The 20,890-nt window shown below is 44.7% G+C and overlaps 2 protein-coding genes across 3 annotated transcripts in view; one reads left to right on the top strand and one right to left on the bottom strand.

Moving 5' to 3' along the window:
• Positions 1-20,890, bottom strand: part of hoga1 (4-hydroxy-2-oxoglutarate aldolase 1) — a 106,814-nt gene that overhangs the window by 8,340 nt on the left and 77,584 nt on the right. For both annotated transcript variants that reach the window (XM_048253269.1, XM_048253270.1), the window contains 2 exons: positions 6,342-6,438; positions 245-378 (listed from right to left, as the gene is read on the bottom strand). In XM_048253269.1, coding sequence (XP_048109226.1) covers positions 245-378; positions 6,342-6,438 — 231 coding nt within the window. The remainder of the gene's footprint in view (positions 1-244; positions 379-6,341; positions 6,439-20,890) is intronic.
• LOC125301028 lies at positions 14,712-18,322 on the top strand. Its single transcript, XM_048253271.1, has 2 exons — positions 14,712-14,823; positions 17,093-18,322. The coding sequence occupies exons 1-2, from the start codon at positions 14,746-14,748 to the stop codon at positions 17,759-17,761; spliced, it is 747 nt and encodes a 248-aa protein (XP_048109228.1). The 5' UTR covers positions 14,712-14,745; the 3' UTR covers positions 17,762-18,322.

The raw sequence follows: 20,890 nt of genomic DNA, 5'->3' as shown, positions 1-20,890 counted from the left end.
TGAAATTTGCAGAAAAGTTGCAGTGTTTGGACAAAATGGCAAGGTTGCCCAGAATTCACAGGATTGGTTGAATTTGCGTTATTGTTGCGATCTCATCATCGCAAAATCCTGGAGGGACTGAGATCTATAGTGAGTTAGGATGTGGGACATAGCATCAAATTACACACTATTAAAGTGCCATTTGGACAAAGACAAATTGCCCCCACTCTACAAAAAATGGGAAATGTGTGTTTTAGATGCTTACTGCTGTGTTTGGCTCTATGAGGCGGTGCTGCAGCTCCCTGGCCTTCTCCCAATCGCCCAGCATACAAAGTCTCTCCAGTTCACACACCTCCTCTCCCAATACATTGGCTAAGGCACACACACCCCCAACTGCCCCTGCAACACATACCACAAGGTGTGATTAAAAGTGGCAACTTCAATATAATAACTTTTATACAATCAAATAAACAATAGCTGAAATGTTTTAACCTTCTTCACGCTTGTGAGGGAGATATAGATGTACATGCATTAGGGCTGCTTGATTATTGTATTGTCAATTGTGAGATTATGATTGATTAAAAGAAAAAGAAAATCATTACAGAATGATTTTGGAAACACCATCCATTTTCTAAATGTGCTTTTTACCAGAGGACCTATTTCTGGTTTAGATAGGCAGTCCAGCTGATGTTTCAGAATATCAAGTCAGAACAGCCTATTATTGTTGTGTGACAATGGATGGAGCCCAATTTTACAAATGATTGTTATTATCATTTAAGGTGGTTTCCATGGGCAAAAGCTCACAGAAATTGGCACAGACATTGGTTGTCAAAGTCGCTACTCAGGGACAGAAGCTTAGACCCAGGTGTGGCCCAAGGACTCAATAGCTTCCCCTTATGTCATTGAGTCTTGTGGTCGGGCATATAGTTTCACCCACACAGCAAAGTTGGTAGACACGTTGATCTCCCCAAGACAAACAACTGTTGTAGTACACTACATTAGCCACTGCCAACAGGAAGTGAGTACTTTCAGATTTTGTATTGTCACATGGAACAAACAACAAACATATAACCCACATCCCACTACTGTTAGAAAAAAAACTAAATGAAATGTACCTCAAAATTCACACCATGTAAATTTACACATTATAGATAAGTAGAATTGCATCTCTGAGGAACTGCAAGAGGGGCCTTGATCAGGTGCAGCACGCATACACACACACAAACACATCTGCGTACAGTGGGTACTACATTCAATTGTCCGGCTTCACACGTGATTCTCGCGTGACTCACGCGTCTTTTATTTATATTTCCCCAGTGAAGCTGCAATGACCCAAACAATGCACCAGGTGGCAATTGTGAGCAGGGTTGGGAACGTCGGCTTTTGCCGCTTTCAGTCTATACGTGCCAGTATGCTACAGTATGGACTATAAATTTAGCCTACCCAATGTTTCTTTCCACAAAATAACCCCCTGATGAACTTTCATTTCGATGGCTGATAGGCCTACACTAAGTCTCCTGCGACAGTCCCAACAGTTGGCACTATAATCAAACAATCCAAAAGTGAATTACCGGTTGGCCTATATCCTGAAGCAAACGGAAAATCTTCTGTTAATATAAGCTAGCCTACCGATACACTGCTCCAAACGACATGCAGTCTCACGATACAACTTGTTATTGTTTTTGAAGGCGTCTTTGTTATTTTATGAAGTTGCTGTTTTGTTTATGTTTGTTTTACTTTCATTAATGGTTAACCTCATGAAAATTACATTTTGACTGCTAAAAACACCATTTTAACGCAGGTTTCGGAGGGACAGAAATACCAACAGAAAAAGCAGTGCCCGTCTTCTGTCTGAACATTGCCTACCTGCAATAAGTATAAGTACTCTTTTGATCCCATGAGGGAAATTTGGTCTCTGCATTTATCCCAATCCATGAATTAGTGAAACACACTCAGCACACAGTGAGGTGAAGCACACACTAATCCCGGCGCAGTGAGCTGCCTGCAACAACAGCGGCACTCGGGGAGCAGTGAGGGGTTTGCTCAAGGGCACTTCAGCCGTGCCTACTGGTCAGGGTTCGAACTGGCAACCCTCCGGTTACAAGTCTGAAGCGCTAACCAGTAGGCCACGGCTGCCCTCGTGGCCATCACTTCACTGCTCGACACTACCCCACATTCACATGGAGAAATGTTGCACGTTAACAATGGAGAAAACCTTTCAGAAATTATTTATTGTGCGAATGGGTTAGCAAAACCATAGCTTTTGGTGAACGGAGATGCAGATCATCCCCCTAATTAATTTGTTTGTGCAACAGCCTGTTCTCCAGTGAGAGTGAAATAAATGTTTTAAAAGCTGTGTCATCACCAGGCTATTTGCTACGATATTTGCTACTATACAGTAGCCTTACAACAGTCTAATTTTGCGTGCCAATTCAAAGACCTGCTCATTTTTTGATTAGACTAGACGAGACTCTATGCTGTTTTCATGGACAGCAAGGATCCGCTTTGTTCGTTGTTTTGAATAACGTTGTTTGTTGCTTCTACACATGTCATCTCCAGGTTCAGTTTTGCGCAGATGCGCACATATATTGAATAAGCGCTGACACCACTACTCCCTAATTGCATGTCTCTTTATTTGATAATGCTAAATTAAGAAATATTTTCTAATCAGGAAAATGTTTTGTTTCTTTTTCTTTCGGTCCACGATTCCATAATAGGCTACCATTCAATTGTGCTGCAAATTATTCACGGGCAATCTCCTCGTCGAGGAGGCCCTAAGCCTGTAGATCAGAGAAAGCATGCTCTGGGAACAGAACACAGTTGCCTGTCTAGTGTAGCCATGGGTCTGTCTATAAGGAAAATGACAAGTGTCTTAGTACGCTTTGGGGGTCCAACGTCAGTGGGTCACGAGGCCAGTGGCTACCCCACTTTTCGGGAAAAAATAAAAAATAAAATGTCTCATTTCCCGACGCACCACAAAACATCTTGCCTATTCGTCTGGGGCTTTCTATAGTTTCAGTAGGCTACGGGCTGTATCGTGAGACAACCAGCAAGAACAGAATAGGTTGATGTATTTCACTTAACCTGCTGTCCAAACCCCCTGTGCGCGGATACCCAGATAGCAAAATTAGATTGGCAGATAGCGGACCGCTGGTGGTATGCCGCTGGTGGCGTGCCACTTGTGGTCCGCCGTTGGACCACCATCTCATTAAATTGAACTTTTCATTAATATTAAGAAAAGTTAATAAAATGATATACAGTTAAGAAAAAAAATATTCATACCCCTGGCAAATATTGATATAATGTTGATTTTCTCTTGACCAATATGTTTGTTCTGACTGAAAATGACACTGCCACATGTCAAAAAGTTGCAAGACAATGTTGTAGAAACATGGAATCAAGAAAATAATCGTTTTTATCTTTTTTTTTACATTTTTATGAAAAATGGCATGTCCAAAATTATTCATACCCTTTTTAAATAATCAATGGAAACATCTTTAGTTGCCATCAAAGCTCTCGAAATGGTCATCATCGGTTCCTCACTCCCCTCCATTGAGGCCATCCAGGGCAAGCGATGGGGGTGGGGTTAATTACCATATGTCTGTACAGAAATACATTTATTATTTTCTACATAAAAAATATATAGGCTATATGGCCTGATGAAAGTGGTCAGCTAAGAAAATTACCAGGCTACCGAAGTTGCGTGGAAGATCTGCTCCAAGAAAATCGGATAGACAATCAATCTGAACACTTGCATGTGCACCAACCAGCGGAATATTCCATATGGCCAGCCTTCACTAGGCCTAGCAAAAAAGTTACTTCAGGTTACTATCGCAGTCAGTCATCTCATTTAGCTAGTACGCTACGCATCCCACGTTATTAGGCTACCGGCCATGCCGACTATGAGGGCGGCGGAAAGTGAAAGTGGAAAGGGGCTGCGATCGCACATTAATAATTCATTAGGACTATTTTTCTGCTGAAACATTAGGCTACATATTTTACGTTCAATGTAGGCTATAGGCCTACTGCGAGATATGAACAAAAAGACAATTACACATTCACGTCACAATCAGGAATTATTTGAATAAGACGGTAGACTAATAAGTCTTTTATTTTACAAGACGGTAGACTAATAAGTGATAACTGTTTGGCTCACAGCCTTTAAAGTAATAATAATAATAATAATAATAATAATAATAAGCTTTATTTGTATAGCACCTTTCATACACAGAATGCAGCTCAAAGTGCTTTACATTTGAAGCATGTAACACAATAATAGTCAGTCAGTCATTATCAATCACTTTTCTTTGCTGTTTATGATCTACTCAGCAACATATCAAAAATATAGAAAATGACGCCATAAGACTGGCAGCCTTAACCCTCTTACCCCCACAAGCACGCCATATGGCAACTGTGGCAAGGAAAAAACTCCCATATTCCAGGAAGAAACCTTGAGCAGAACCTGACTTAATAGGGGAGCCATCTGCTTCTGGCTGGCTGCCCTCCAATAGTAGCAGATGTAGAATAATCTGAGAAAGTAGTCTTCAGGATAAGATGAGTTAACTAAAAGCTTTCCTGTACAGGTATGTTTTCAGATCTTTTAAAAAATATTTACTGAACTTCGCCTGCTTGATGTACAGAGGCAGGGTGTTCCATAGTTTGGGGCACAATGGATAAACGCAGCTTCTCCACTTTGTTTGTGGAGCACTTTGGGTAATGATTAAAAAAGATTAGAATTGGATGATCTAAGTTTCCTTTGTGGTTGATAAGATATTAAAAGCTCAGAGATATATGAAGGTGCTATGCCATTCAGAGCTTTGTAAGTAATTAACATAACCTTAAAATCAATTATTTTTATTGAAAGTAGTTTTATTAAAGTAGGCTCAATTTAATTTCCAGGGAAAGGTTTTGTATGTTTTAGCCTATGTTACAGCAGGAATTAGTGCCTGGCGTGGCATCACGATGGTTGCTTCTCATCACGATGTCTGTGAACCATCACGATGGGCGATGATATCGTCCATTGGCACAACCCTAGCATCATCAAAGACTGTTCTCACCCCAACCACAGACTGTTCACCCCACTCCCCTCCAGGAGGCGTTTACAGATCTCTCCACACCCGAACAGGTTCAGAGGAAGCTTCCTTCCTGCGGCTGTCACCCTACTGAACTCTAGCTCTGCACCCCGGTGACTCTGCCCGATGCCTCCTTGCCTGTGCCTGTTGAGGTGTCCACGATTTGGCAACCTTGACAGGGACAACAAGTAGGTGGACAGCACACCCCCCCCCCTACCCTATCCCATTCGTAGTGTTCTATCTATTTTTTTACAAATGTACATACTGTAATTACACTTACATAGCCATTGTCTACTGCTCTTCATACTATTCATCCTGCACATACACTTATTCTTACTACCGTATTTTCCGGACTATAAGTCGCTCTGGAGTATAGGTTGCATCAGTCAAAAAAATGTGTCATGAACACGAAGAAACCAGCCAAAGTGACTTATAGTCCGGATAGTCCTCTTATAAGGTTACTCATATAATATAATGTTACTGTTTCTGCACTACAATGGTACTGTTACCACACTGCATAGCTGTACATTCTGTACATATCTGCATATCTGTGTTTATTTTTCATACTGAATATCCACATTTATTCACATTAATACACATTACTACTGTCTACACTCCACTATATTTATTGTCCTGTCTATGCACCACCTGCGTATACTTTGTATATCACATTGCACTTTTCTGCTTTTTTTTGCACTTCTGGTTAGACACAAACTGCATTTCGTTGTCTTTGTACCTGTACTCTGCACAATGACAATAAAGTTGAATCTAATCTAATCTAAAGAGAGGTCCTCAGAGATGTGGACACACAGGAACTTGAAGCTAGTGACACGCTCCACCTCAGTCCCGTTGATGAGAATGGTGGTGTGTGTGCCAGCTTTAGACCTTCTCAACAGATTTTATGCCGTAGGTCTCGTAAATTACATACAATCATCCATAAAAACCTTTCTACATGTCTGAGCAATTTTGTGTGTAAATTTAGTAACAAATTTAACCTCAGCTGCTCTTTAAGTTCAATCATAGAAACTCGCGCATGGAATGTGTTATCCCAAAGTGTTGATATCTTGCATCATCCCTCAGAGAACTAAGGTTACGTTGAGTAACCGTGATGTTTTTGGTACATACTATATACTATCAGTGTGTAGTTGGTGTTTTGTGTTTTGATTTACATGATGGCTGTGTGAGCTGTTTTGATACAGAAATGCCATGAGATTGAAGAATTTTGCAATAATTTTGTTGTTTTGCAAGAATAGAATAATCATTCAATCAAATCTGGTTTGACCATCTTACCGACAGCATATGCAGCCATTAAGAATCCTGCAGAACCTGCCAAAACCTGGAAGTCCTCCAATCTGGTTTTGTGAATGATGAGACCAATTCTTGTGATCTATGGTAAATGAAAACAGACACAAAAGAGCTTATACCTTATTAGTAATATATGTTAAATGTTAAATAGTCCATAGTTATAGCACTTTGATAAGCAATACCCAAAATGTTTGTCAGAGAAAGTCACTATACTATAGTAATAGTCACACGTTTGCAAATACCTACTCATTTATGGGTTCCCTTTTAGTTCGACTATTCTTACAGTGTAGAAAGCAAAAAATGTAAAAAAGCAAAATGTTTTATATTTTGGGCTCATGAAAGCAGTCTACTTTTGCTGTATGACAGCTTTTGTATGACCAACTTACCCCAGTTCTTTGAGAATATGAGTGAGGTATCTCACATATGGGAATGCGCTCCGCGCGTGCCCAATCACAGAAACTTCAATGACACCACGTTTGCCTATGTCAGACCAATGGCGTGCGCCGTGCTGGGGCTCCACCCCACTATATCTGCACGCGCACGTCCATCTCACCTCATTCTGTGACCATCTCTCTTCTCGTGCGCAGCAAGGCGGGCTGCCTGGTGAGATACCTCACTCATATTCTCAAAGAACCAGGGTTACAAAAGTTATTTTTAAAATATTCGCTCGGTATCTCACATATGGGAGATATAGACAACTCCCGCCTTGCAGACGCTCACCGAAGCAGCTCTGCCACAGACAGATCACCCAGATCCAACACTGTCTGTCTGTCTTTTTTTTTTTCTCCCGGGCTAATTAGACCCTACCGGATTCACTGTTAAAACAGACTGCGAGGTCGGACGGCCTAGTCACATCCAGTCTGTAAAATCTCACAAAGGTGTCTGGCGAAGCCCAAGAGGCAGCTGCCATAATCTCCCAAGATGTAGCCATGCCCCTGGTAGAGTGCATACGAGCCACCACCGGGGACCGCAAGCCACTCCTTTCATAAGCCAATCCTATAGCGTCCACAATCCAATGTGAGAGGCGCTGAGTAGATATAGGTAACCCTCTATGTGATGATGCCCATGACACAAAGAGCTGGTCAGCCTTATGTCATGGCCTAGTCCTCTCCACATACACCCGGAGTACCCGCACCGGACACAGTGCTCGCAACCTTCTATCCTCAGCCTAAGATGCCTCAGCTGAGCTTAATGCTGCAAACTCTAAAGTCTTACAATTCACCCCACACATGCTGGGTTCGGCCGCAAAAACACCTTATCGCCACCCGGTGAAAACTGCATACACGCTGTGTTTACCGACAGTCCGCTTAGCGGACGGCAGCGCCAACAACAGTGCTGTCTTTAAGGACAAAATTCTCATGTCCACAGACTCAATCGGTTCAAACGGGCTCTGCGATAGAGCCTCCAGCACCACACCTAGGTCCCAGAACGGCACCAGCATCCTCGCAACCGGTCATAGCCGACGGGCTCCTTTCAAAAAACAACATGCCAACATGACATGCTGCTATCGCACCCACATACACTTTAATAGTAGAGAAGGCCCTGCCGGCATCCAACAAATCCTGAAGGAAACAAAACACCTGTCCTACGGGGAATTGAAAAGACACCTGATGCTGCTCCTCGCACCATTTCTTAAACACCCGCCATTTCCTATCATATAATGACCTCGTGTAATGGGCTCTGGCACTTTGTATTGTAGCTACTACCCTTGGAGGGAGCCCTGCAGTGCCCAGGTTTAACCTCTCACGGGCCAAGCCCAAGGCGCCACCCTCTCGGGGTGTGGGTAATACATTTCTCCATTCGCCAGAGTAATGGTAATGGTGGGTTCAATTGCAAAACGCCTATTCAACACTAAAACGCTCTCATTCTGAGTAGCCCCAGTGGCAATACGTGTATAGCCGATGCCATCAGACCTTGAAGGCGTAAACACTGTCTGAACGACACCCATGCCCCCAACGTGAAATGTGTTAGACATTGCTGGAAGGAGGCAATCCGGTCTGTTGACAGCATTGCCGTCATTGTCACCAAATTCAGCCGGAGACCCAGGAAGGTTGTTTGACGTGAAGGGATTAGGTTGCTTTTCGCTTGGTTTATGGTGAAACCTAACGTGGTTATGTGCTGTCGTCGTGTCTCGCACAACTTTTGAATGAGAGTGACTTAGTATCAGCCAATCGTCTATATCGTCTATATATAATCGTCAATATTCTTATAACTTTTTTAATCTGAGTGGAGCTAACGCTGCTTCCACACATAGGCAGAATGTTCTCAGACTGAGAGCTAACTCAAAGGGTAGTACCTGATACTCGTAACACATGTTCTGAAAAGCAAATCTGAGAAATTTCCTGTGTGGTGGATAAATACTCAGATGCCAGTAAGCCAGAGCCAATCGTTCTTCCGTGTTGAATGTGTTAAGTGCCATGGCTCTTCTGGCCACTAGGGATCGCTGTGGGACACCTGTCAGTTTCCCTTGTTTTGATTGTGTGTTTGTTTTCATGTGACATGGGCCTTATCCTCTATCATGTGATCCTGCCCCGCCTTCTCATTATGTTTCCCTCCATTTTTGTTCCACTACCACCTGTGGCCATTTGTGTTTGTCATGTGAACTATTAGTCTGGTTATTTAAGCCCTGTTTTTCGTTTGTTAGTCACGGAGTCTTTGCCTCACGTCTACGTTGCTGGTGAGCTATATTGAACTTGTGCCTCTTGAGTTTTTTTTGAGACTTTTGCTGTTTGGACTTTTATACTCTTACTTTTTGGACTATTGAACTTTTGAAGAGCCTTTTGTGTTAAGCAAGCATTTTTGCCACCTTTTGCCATTTTTTCTAATCCTGGATCTTTTGTTTCTTTTTTCTTGCTGAATGCCTCTAACCTGCCTTTTTTGAGCCTACTGAGTTTTGTGGATCTTCTGAGCTTTGGAAAATAAAAAGTGAACTTCATTTTTGTTTGGAACCTCTGCACTTGGGTCTATTCAAACCACCTGAACTGTAGCCTAGCGGTAGCAAGCCAGCCTGCCAAGCCGGCGACCCGGGTTCAATCCCCGAGTCGACCCTAACAGAATGTGACAAAGTTGTTAACATTTTGAATTTGTATTTTCTGAGATCGCTGTTTAAGCCCCTTAAATCCAAAATAGGCCGTAGCTGGCTGCCTTTTTTGGGAATCAAAAAGCCCTGAGCACTTTGGTGGAGTGGAACGATTCTTACCACTCTCTTACGTAACAGCGATGCAATTTCTTGCTCTAAAACGTGTTCCGTGTCCACTCTGATTGGCGAATGCCACTGAAGGGAGGTGGTTTCCGAGCAAACTGGAGTCTGTATCCCCTGGCGACGGTTTGCAAGACCCAAGGGTTTACTGCGCATGTGCGCCAGGCCTCCACCAACGGAGCTAACTTTTCTGCAAGGGAGCTTGCGTGTGGGGAACCCGCGCCAACCTGTGGCGAGCTTTGGGCTTGACTCTCTGGGACGAGAGCTACTCCCGACTGAGTTTCGTTTTGAAACGTGTGTGGGATTCTTTACTTTTAGCTGGGGGGAGTACATTGTGCGAGGCCCCTGAACATGTGCCTCTGTTACACAAGCATTTGTACAAACATTCACAAACATTATTGAGCGGTCTTCCCTCCCTCGTTTGAGGGGAAGAGGTGAACAGCCCTCCTCCTCCTCCGAAGCCAAAGAGGCGTCAGGGCTGCCGTTTGCGTTTCCCTTCGCCTCCCTGCTGCGAAGGACTGCTTGCCCCACGGCTTTGCTCCTGCATGGCTGGGGCCAGGGCGCGGCGCTTCCTGCTGCCTAGGCTGTGGTTTCGGTTTCAATGACCCCTATTACGCCACTTTCCACCATATCGGACCTCAGCCATATTGGATTTAGTCCAAACTCTACGAAAAGTTTCAGCAGTCACAAATTTCATCCGATTTTCACGGAACTTGGCAGAGATGATCTTCAGACCGAGCCACACGATACTTGCCAGATTTTTCAATTTCAAGTTTGTTTGCCCGTGACAGCCAATCAAATAGGGCGACGAAGCCGCCAAACAGGAAGTGGACTAACATCTCGGTGACGCTTTGAGTTAACATAACAAAATTCGATACCATTAGTCAGGACACTGTCCCAATCACTCTACATAATCTCCCTTCCTCAATTCGACTAGCAGACACCCTCCCTATTTTTAAGTCTAGACTTAAAACATACCTCTTACTGCCTCCCATAGTTAGGTATGGTGCGGTGTGGAACTTCACCCACCTCAGGGATTATGGAATGGACCACCCTGCTGAGTCCTCGTGTGACTGGCACCCCAGTCACGCGCGTGATGGTGGTCACTGATCCATACCTGCGCTGGTGTCGACTACCCCTCACCATGCCCTAGTTATGCTGCTATAGCATAGTGCTGTCATGGACTTTTCATGTGCCACGCCATACAACCCCCCCCCCCCCTCCCCTTCTCTCTCAACTCTCCCTCTCTTGCCTATTCTCACTATGGTATACTGTAACATAGTGCCACTGATTACTTATTGACATTAACCATTTTGATTTTCAGTAATACTAACCCACTCTACATCTCTCTTTCTTCCCCCTTACCTCACTTGTGAGGTATATCATCCCCAGTCATCAGCCATCCGTGTGCTTGGCCCTCATCTGCTTGGCCACCCATCTCACCTGAAGTCCCATCTTTTTGACTGCCCTATTAATGTCCCCTTACCCGGATTCCTGGCCCGTACTGCCGACCCACCACATGCCCCTTGACAACTCCTTTTCCCCTGGACAATTCCAATGCTGGACTATTTGAACATTCTGTCACTAAATTAGGATTAATGCATTATCATACCAGATATGTAATCATCCCACCTCAGGTGGCTTTAAACACCATGTCCTATTCTCTACACCTGACTATCATATGCATTTGTCATGTATACAGACCTTACTGTCCTGTATTTGACCCTAGGCAGATAGGTCAGGCCCGTGGTCGTCAGAGTCGTGGATCTGCTCGAGGTTTCTTCCTATATGTATCTCCAATTCTAGGGAGTTTTTCCTTGCCCCTGTTGCCCATGGGCCTTCTTTTCTTTTCTTTTCTTCCTTTCTTTTCTTTTTTTCTCTGATTGTCTACACTCTGTAAAGCGCCATGATACATGTGTAATGTTTTGGCACTCTATAGGCACAATAAATTGAAATTGAAGTGAGCTCTCATCTCAGCAAGGCTTTGATGTATGAAGTCCAAACTTGGTAAGGGGTCTTGTTCACTGATTGTGAAGATGCACTAGGAAATTGGTATCATTTGGCATGTATAGACCGCTTTCAGGTCCCTAACAACCGTTGGAGGACAAGCAAACCCAGAGCCATATAGCAAGACATTGAAAGAAAGACACAAGGTGCTTGAAAATTGTTAACTTTTGGCAGAGAAAAGCAGACTGAATTTCCCCTGTGTGGTACAGGAGACATCTTATGTTTTTGTGATGTGTCCGTTCAAAGCTAAAAATGTTTAAAACGCCAATAAACTAGGCAGGCCTAGGTGCTAGACATTTGGATACGAAGCAGGCATTATTAAGCTACGAAGTTATGCCACAAATGTTATCTTCATGCTCAAGAGGAAAAACTGAAATCATGTAGGCTAACATAGGGTAGTGACGTTAATAAAGTGTTTTATCATATTCATATTCAGCATATCATTTTAATCAGACTTATCGATATGATCAATTAGAACGGAGGCTATAGCCTACATTTCACGCAAATGACAAGATGCAGCTAGCCTAAAGTTAAAGTTGACCCTCCATTTGAGTTGTTTGTTTTAAGAAAGTAGTGGTCATGATAGATTTGATAGACAAACCATTCTTAGCTCCAGTCAAGGCCTTATTGTCTTTGTATATCAAATCTATCATGACCAGATTTACCCCATCCAGCAGGTCTCAGGTCAGCTCTTTGCCTCTGATGAAAATTTAGGCAAATTGGCAAAGTTTTGTAAAAGCACTCAGTATTACAATGTAACAACTATATGTAGGTACCCACAAATACATAATGCAAGTACAATGATAGTACCTGATAGTACATGTTGTTACACAGGTTGTACCACTGTACCTAATTAGGTAAGTACACTGTAACAACGACACATTAAAATAAAGTGTTACCTTCTTTTCTTTTGGACATTTGAGTTTTTAACTATTGATTTGATACTTTGCATTTTTAAGAGCTCTTTTATTATTTTATAGGGTTTTGTATTTATTTACTATTTATTTTCTATTTACTAGTATTTCCTCTTCTTTTCTCATAGAGAAAATATATTCTTGCATTTAATAAACCTGCATTATTTATTTATAACATTTTACATACTGGTGTCCTTGTCAATTTACTCCCCTTAATGCCTAACCTAGAACTGGCCTAAACTTAACAGTAACTCATATAGAAGCACCTCCTTTTACTTTTAATGTGCAATTTATTATTAAGTAGAGTAGAGGGGTGCTACATAAATCTTGGCGAGCCAGAGCCAGGAGGGGGGCAGTGTTGACAATTTTGTAATTAGTATTTATAGTGTATATATATTTTGTTTTTGCATTTACATATTTTCTATTGGACTTTAGATTTTACATTGAAACTGTATGTTTGAAATGGATGTGGTTAGAAAAAAAAATGTTAAAGTGCCAAATTCAGTCTTAGTCAGTGGTATGAGTGATAGTGATGCAGATGGAGAAATGTTTAGGTTTTTAGAGGAACATGGGCCTTTTTCACGGGTGATACACGTAAGTAGCTCTGATCCAGAATTACAAAACACAGTCATTGTTGAGTTTGAGTCAGGGCTTACAGTAGAGAAGCTAGGTCAGCTACCACTCTATAGGCCTTCCCCAGATGACTCCAGCACTGTCCACTGCATTAGGCAACTGTCTAGTGTTTATTCAAGGTATGTGGGAAGTAATTTAACACAGACATACCTTGACTCCTTAAGAGACATAGCTAAACTGAGCGGTCTGGACTTGCAGTCACTTCTGCATGATGAGCTCTCCCGTCTCCAAGGTTCTCTTGGAACTGAAGCACCCCCTTCCTTACCGTCCATCCCTGTTGAAAGCTCAGGTGTCTCAACAATGCACAGCCCAGCATCAACCTCTGACGACCGGCATGCATCTCTTCATCGCCACAGATCAGCTTCACCATCCATCATGGCAGCCAATGTTCTTAGTGGCACTCCTCCTCCCGTTCAGCTTGACACTGATGTTCCCTCGCTTAGCAGACGACCATCCTACACACTTCCTGTGAGTCAGCTCACAACGCCTGAGGTGCAGAAGGTGGTAGTGGAGCACATTGTCCGAGGCACTGAAGGCATGTCTTCTCACAGCAGCACTAAGCTGCGGTTCTTCTCTGGTAGACTGCCTACTCCGAACCATGAAGTGGACTACGAGACATGGCGCAGCCACACTGAGTTTCTCCTTTCTGACCCGAGTGTGTCTGCCTTATGTGACAAGGAAGATTGTGGAGAGCCTGTTGCCTCCTGCAGCCAACCTGGTGAAACACTTAGGGCCTCACATTCATGTCAATGCCTATCTCCACATTCTTGATTCTGCCTACGGCACAGTTGAAGATGGCGATGAGCTTTTCGCAAAGTTTCTTAACACCCACCAGGATGCTGGCGAGAAGCCCTCTGCTTACCTGAGCCGTCTGCAGACAGCACTCAACCGGGTCGTGCAAAGAGGAGGCATTCTATTTAATGACTTTGACCGCCAGCTGTTAAAACAGTTTTGTAGAGGTTGTTGGAACAACGCTCTCATCTCCAGTCTTCAGCTTGAGAACAAGAAGAATGCACCGCCTCCATTCTCTGATCTGTTGCTGCTTCTCCGGACTGAGGAGGATAAACAGGCTGCAAAATCCAGCAGAATGTCTCAGCACCTGGGTCTTTCCAGAACCAAAGCCCAGTCCAAATATCACCACGTTTGGGACTGCAATGTAGATGAGTTCGGCATTGACACGCAGTTCACGGAGACACTCTCTGCAGGTGAGAAGCAAATGAGAGAGGAGATTGCTCAACTTAAAGTTCAGCTTGCCTCCCTGACAGCCTCACAGTCTGAGCAGTCCAAAAAATCTTCAATGAAGAAGGAGGGCGTAAACAGAGCTGGACTGAAGGCCAACTCCAACCACGCACTACCCATGCGTGACGAGACAGTCTCCAAGAGGCCAAAACCTGGTTACTGTTTCAACTGTGGAGAAGATGGCCACCTCTCCTCAGTGTGCAGTGACCTGGCAAATCCAGCTGGTTGATGCTAAGAGAAGGGAGCTCAGAGAGAAGCAGCAGGCCTGGGATAGAGTCCATGGTGGTTCAGGTTCTGCTCATTTTAAACCAGCATTAGTTTCTGTTAGGGGCAAACAGGAACTAAGAAACCCCTGCCCCCACCACCACCACTCCACCGACTAAAGCAAGGCTCTCTTATGCAGGCTCAAAGCAACATCCCAACGTCCCTAGAGGGCTCATCGGTCATAAGTGCACTGCTAACCTCACCATCTCCGGCGTGCACTGCAACGGCTTGCTTGACACAGGCTCTCAGGTGACAACTGTATCTCTGTCCTTCTATCAAGACCACCTGTCTCATCAGCCCATCCATCCCATGAGCCATCTCCTTGAAGTTGAGGGAGCTAACGGACAGTCTGTTCCATACCTCGGGTATGTAGAGCTCAAGATAGCTTTCCCCAAGGAGTTCATTGACACAGAACCTGAAGTACACAGCCTGGCTTTAGTCATCCCTGACATCCGCTCCAGCAGTGACATACCTGTTCTGATTGGCACCAACACACTGGACATGCTTTATGATGAGCACTGTGATCACCACACCTCCAGCCTGACTTCCCCTTTGCCTGGATACACACAGATCTTGAAGATGCTGGAACTTAGAAAGAAACAGCGAACGAGTGGACACCTTGGAACAGTGAGGCTTAGAGGGAAAGAGCCCAAAGTAGTCCCCGCTGGAGGGAAAGTTCCACTAGAGGGTCACGTGAGCACCAGCAATGTCACCGCTGAGAGATGTGCCCTAGTTGAACATCCGACCGCCTCAGCCCTGCCAGGTGGAATCTTTGTGGACACTTGCCTCATCACTTTGCCATCACAGCACCCCTCCAAGTTTCCTGTTTGGGTCAGAAATGAAACAGAGCATGACATCACACTACCTGCGAACTGCGTTATTGCTGAGCTGAGCACCCCTCTTGACATAATTTCCAGTCCTTCTCTGGAATCCAGCAGCCTGAGACAGTCAAGTGTTGTCAGCTGTCCTACCAGCAGCCATGTTCAGCTGAGACACCTGACTTGAAGTTCGACTTCGGTGAATCTCCAGTACCAGAGTCCTGGAAGAACAGAGTCACACACAGACTGAAGCAGTTCTCTGACGTCTTTGCCCACCACGAGTTGGATTATGGCCATGCAACCAGAGTAAAACACCACCTCAAGCTCAGAGATGAAACACCCTTCAAGCAGCGGTCAAGGCCAATCCATCCCCAAGACTATGAGGCAGTCCAGAACACCTCCGACCCTCCTTGACGAGAAATCATCCGAGTCTGAATCTCCCTTTTCCTCTCCCATTGTGGTCGCCAGGAAGAAGAGTGGCGCGACGCCAGACTGTGTGTGGACTACAGAAAATTGAACAACCAGACCATCAAAGATGCCTATGCACTGCCTAATGTGGAAGAGACCTTTTCCCTCTCTCTCTGGGTCCCAGTGGTTCTCAGTCATGGACCTGAAGTCTGGGTACTACCAGATTGAGATGGAAGAGACTGACAAGCCCAAAACCGCCTTTGTCTGTCCATTAGGTTTCTACGAAGTTAAATCGTGATGCCTCAGGGAATAACAAACGCCCCTCCACCTTTCAACGGCTGATGGAGAAGTGCATGGGAGACATCAACTTGAAAGAAGTCCTTTGTCTTCATTGATGACCTGATTGTGTTTTCCAAGTCTTTGGAAGAGCATGAAACCAGGCTGACCCACGCTTTGACACGCCTCAGAGAGAAAACGGTCTGAAGTTGTCCCCAGACAAGTGTCGGTTCTTCCAGACCTCTGTACGCTACCTTGACATGTCGTGTCAAGGCATGGAGTTCACACTGATCCAGAGAAAATCAGAGCCTTAACCACCTGGCCAGTGCCCAAGACTCTCAAAGAGCTGCAGTCTTTCCTGGGATTCTCTGGATATTACCACGCTTTGTCAGAGACTACTCTAAGATTGTGAAACCCCTGAATGCCCTCACCACCGTTATCCACCCGCCCGAAGGGACATAGAGCAAGACTGGCGGAAATACTTCCACCCTAAAGAGCCGCTTTGCAGACCGCTGGACTCCTGCATGTCAGCAGGCCTTTGAAACCCTCATTGAGAGACTGACAACCTCCCCAGTCCTCGGATTCGCTGATCAAAAGCTGCCCTATGTGCTACACACTGACACCAGCACCATCGGCATAGGAGCAGCTCTGTATCAGGAGCAAGATGGGCAAAGCCGTGTCATTGCTTATTCCAGCCAGGGTCTGTCATCCAGCGAGTCCAGATATCCAGCTCACAAGCTGGTGTTTTTGGCCTTGAAGTGGGCTATTGTCGAAAAGTTTCATGACTACCTGTACGGCAACACCTTTACAGTCATAACGGACAATAACCCCTTGACTTACATCCTGACCTCTGCAAAGTTGGATGCAGCAAGCTACCGTTGGTTGGCAGCTCTCTCCACTTTTGACTTTAACATCAAGTACAGAGCTGGAAAACAGAACCAGGATGCAGACGGACTCTCCAGACGTCCTCACAGTGAGGTGATGAGTGACCAGGCTTCGCTGGAAGAGCATCAGAGGATAAAGCAGTTCACCTCCCACCACTTGTTTTCAGCTACTGAGACCAACTTACCTGCTGATGTGATCACCGCTGCCTGTCACAAACACCTCCTCTGCAATACTGAGCCAGACTCACCCGTGACGCTGGTCGAATCCCTCGCACTCCATCCTGAGGCGGTGCCAGATGCCTTTGAAGAGGACGACTGCCTTGAAGGACATGCCACCGTTCCCAGGTTTTCAGAGGAAGAGCTTGGGCGACACCAGAGGGCTGATCCTGCCATAGGCCAAGTCATCACCCTGCTTGAGTTAGGAGAACAGGTCACACCCCAGCTCATGGCTGCTTCTCCAGAGCTCAAGTTGATGGCGAAGGAGTGGAACCGCCTGGAACTCAAGAATGGCATCCTGTACAGGAACCGGCAGTGTGACTCCCGCCCAGTCTGTCAGCTCGTGCTACCTCATGAGTTGAGATCAGCTGTACTCAAGAGTCTGCACGATGACATGGGGCATCTTGGTATCGACCGCACTCTTGACCTGGTCAGATCTCGCTTCTATTGGCCCTTGTCAACATCCAGACCACTAGACCAATGGAGTTGGTCTGTATGGATTTTCTGTCCCTGGAACCTGACCGCAACACCAAAGACATCCTGGTGATCACCGACCACTACACCAAGTACGCAGTTGCAATTCCAACCAAAGATCAGAAAGCCTGCACTGTGGCACGGTGTCTGTGGGAGCAATTCTTTGTCCACTATGGATTCCCTGAGAGACTCCACAGTGACCAGGGCCGAGACTTTGAGTCTCACACCATTAAGGAGCTCTGTGCCATCACTGGGATCAGGAAGGTTAGGACAAGTCCTTACCACCCACGTGGAAACCCAGTTGAGCGGTACAACCGCACCCTCCTGAGTATGCTGGGAACATTGAAAGACAAGGAGAAGAGCAGATGGCGTGATTTTGTGAAACCCCTCACTCACGCCTACAACTGCACTAAGAACGAAGTCACCGGTTTCTCCCCTTATGAGCTCATGTTCGGCAGACGCCCCCGCCTTCCGATTGACATCGCGTTCGGACTGCCAGTTAGAGGTGTCCAATCTACCTCCCACTCTCAATACGTGACAAAGCTCAAGTCTCACCTCAAAGAGAGTTACGAACTGGCCATGAAGAATGCAGAGAAGGTTGCTGTCAGAAACAAAAGACGCTTTGACAAGTCTGTCCGCGTCTGCTCTAGCGGAGGGAGACCGTGTCCTCGTTCGACATCTGCGGCTACGGAACAAGCACAAGCTGGCTGACCGGTGGGAGTCAAGTGTCTACAAAGTGATCAAGCAGGTGAATGACTTACCTGTCTATGTTGTCCAACCTGAGGGGACAGATGGTCCAACACGCACTCTCCACAGAGACCTGCTGCTGCCTTGTGGAGTGTTGACAGATGAGGAACCTCTAGAGCAATCTGAGAAGGGAACAACACGACGACCGCGAACAAGGAACAATCCTGTTCAACGGTCAGAAAGTGAAGCTTCAGACCCTGAGAGTGATGACTCATCCTGCTCTGAAATTCCCCCGGCTCTCTATGAGACCAGATTCTCCAGAGTCTACAAGATTCCCAAGTGCCGCCATGACTCCCCAGCTGTTCACCCAGCCGGACCTGAGAAGCATGAGGGATACTTACCTGTGGAATCCCTGGATGATGCCTTACCTGTCTGTGCTGCTGCTCCTGAATGTTCTGTCCATGCTGCCACTGCTAAGGGTCGTGTCCATGGTGCTGCCATTGCCAAGGGTCCTATCCGTGGTGCTGACGCTGCTGGAGGCCCTGTCTATGCTGCTGCTGCTGGAAGCCCTGTCACTGTCGCTGGAAGCCCTGTCTCTGCCGCTAGAAGCCCTGTCTCTGCTGCTGCCACTGGAAGCCCTGTCTCTGTTGCTGCTGCAGAAGCTGAAAGAGCAGCGATCGGTGAGAATTACTTTCCTGAGCCCGTGGGTGACTGTTGGAGAGACATAGCAAATGAGTCTCAAGATGACCCCCTCTTTGGGAACTTGGAGAAAGAGCCCTCGGAAGCACCTGGACTCCATGAGGTGCCAGATGATGAAGTGCCTTCTGAAGATCCTCCCACCAGGAGATCTGAGAGATCACGGAGAGCTCCCAGCCGCTTTCAGTATTCCCAGCTAGGGAACCCCCTTATTTCTTTCGCCCACACCATATTAGATGGTCTTAATGGTCATGGTCTCTTTTAATGAGCTAGAAAATCACTCACTCCTGAGGATATAGCTTTCCTCAAAGTTAGACCTGTAGACACCCATGAAGGGACTCAGGGTGATTTAAGGGGGGAGGGTGTAACCCACCTTAAAGTTTGGTTACTAAGACCATAACTTTAGTTTTAGAACAGTTTGAGTTCAATAAATATTTTAATATATAAATAGAATAAATATTAATAAATAGCAAGAAGCTGAGTTTACATGATTATATGTATTTCTTTTTTGGTCTGCTTGAATGCAGGTATTCTAAAATACTTTTATTGTGGTATAGTCATCTCCTAGGTGACGGGTTTGTTTTTTCACTCTCGAGACTCCACTTGAATGAAATTGATTAGACGTTACTGATAATCCTCTCAAGAAAAATAATACTCTTTATCTAACTCTAATCTGACTTTTTCTAAATCTATCTATCATATTAAATAATTTTACCTTTCCTTATATCTATTTTTCTACGGATTGTTGAAGACCTGTGTTGTTTGAACCTAGAACTCCGGTGAGTTAAAATACTTCGCTAGCATTCTGCTAGGGAGTGATTAGCACCGTTAGCTGATAGTGCATTCAAGTCAATAGGATGAGTAGCATGCTAGAAAACTGAGCTAACTAATTAAAAACCAATCGGAGATGCTTTTACTTTATTGTTCTTTTAAGTGCTGCTATTGTAATAATATTGTCTTTAAGTATGTTTTTGAGTAATAGAGAAGTTGTTAATGAATATATTGAATTACATGATTTTAAATATATGATCGTTGGTAGTAACGAACTCCTAAGAGATAGGAGACGTTAATATTAGAATGTTTAGAGGAGCGCGCACAGTAGTAGCCTGTGTGTGTGTGTGAGTGAGAACGGCACCTCTTCTCTCTCATTACCAGCGACGCTAACGCCGTAGTTTGTGCCTAGCTAAGTTAATAGGACTTAATTGAACTGGAATTGTAGTTCAATTGGAATTTAATGATATCTTACGACTTTGATATTGAATATATATCCTTAATTGTATTCTCAAACTGCTGTATGCAGATTGGTTTTTTATGTACACTGGAACACTGGATGGCGAGTCAGTCCCCTTGGATCGATTGAACTGCTCTACCCTTTCATACTGGATAACCAACCCCTTGAACTGCCCTTTCATACTGGATAACCAACCCCTTGAACTGCCCTTTCATACTGGATAACCAACCCCTTGGATCTGTTCCCTGGATACAGATAAGCCTTCACACATACACTGACATTGTACACTCACACCACCTTACCCGGGTATTTCTTTTCTTTTGGACATTTGAGTTTTTAACTATTGATTTGATACTTTGCATTTTTAAGAGCTCTTTTATTATTTTATAGGGTTTTGTATTTATTTACTATTTATTTTCTATTTACTAGTATTTCCTCTTCTTTTCTCATAGAGAAAATATATTCTTGCATTTAATAAACCTGCATTATTTATTTATAACATTTTACATACTGGTGTCCTTGTCAATTTACTCCCCCCTTAATGCCGAACCTAGAACTGGCCTAAACTTAACAGTAACTCATAGAAGC

Source organism: Alosa alosa, chromosome 9, assembly GCF_017589495.1.
Source record: "Alosa alosa isolate M-15738 ecotype Scorff River chromosome 9, AALO_Geno_1.1, whole genome shotgun sequence".
Taxonomy (NCBI): domain Eukaryota; kingdom Metazoa; phylum Chordata; class Actinopteri; order Clupeiformes; family Clupeidae; genus Alosa; species Alosa alosa.
This window is presented reverse-complemented; position numbering and strand designations above follow the sequence as displayed.

Bases quoted from the DNA above. Each gene is read 5' to 3' on its own strand.
- LOC125301028 (XM_048253271.1), top strand. From the start codon at position 14,746: ATGCAGGCTCAAAGCAACATCCCAACGTCCCTAGAGGGCTCATCGGTC. The intron at 14,824-17,092 runs GCGTGCACTGCA...CCTCACAGTGAG, and splicing joins TGCTAACCTCACCATCTCCG to GTGATGAGTGACCAGGCTTC.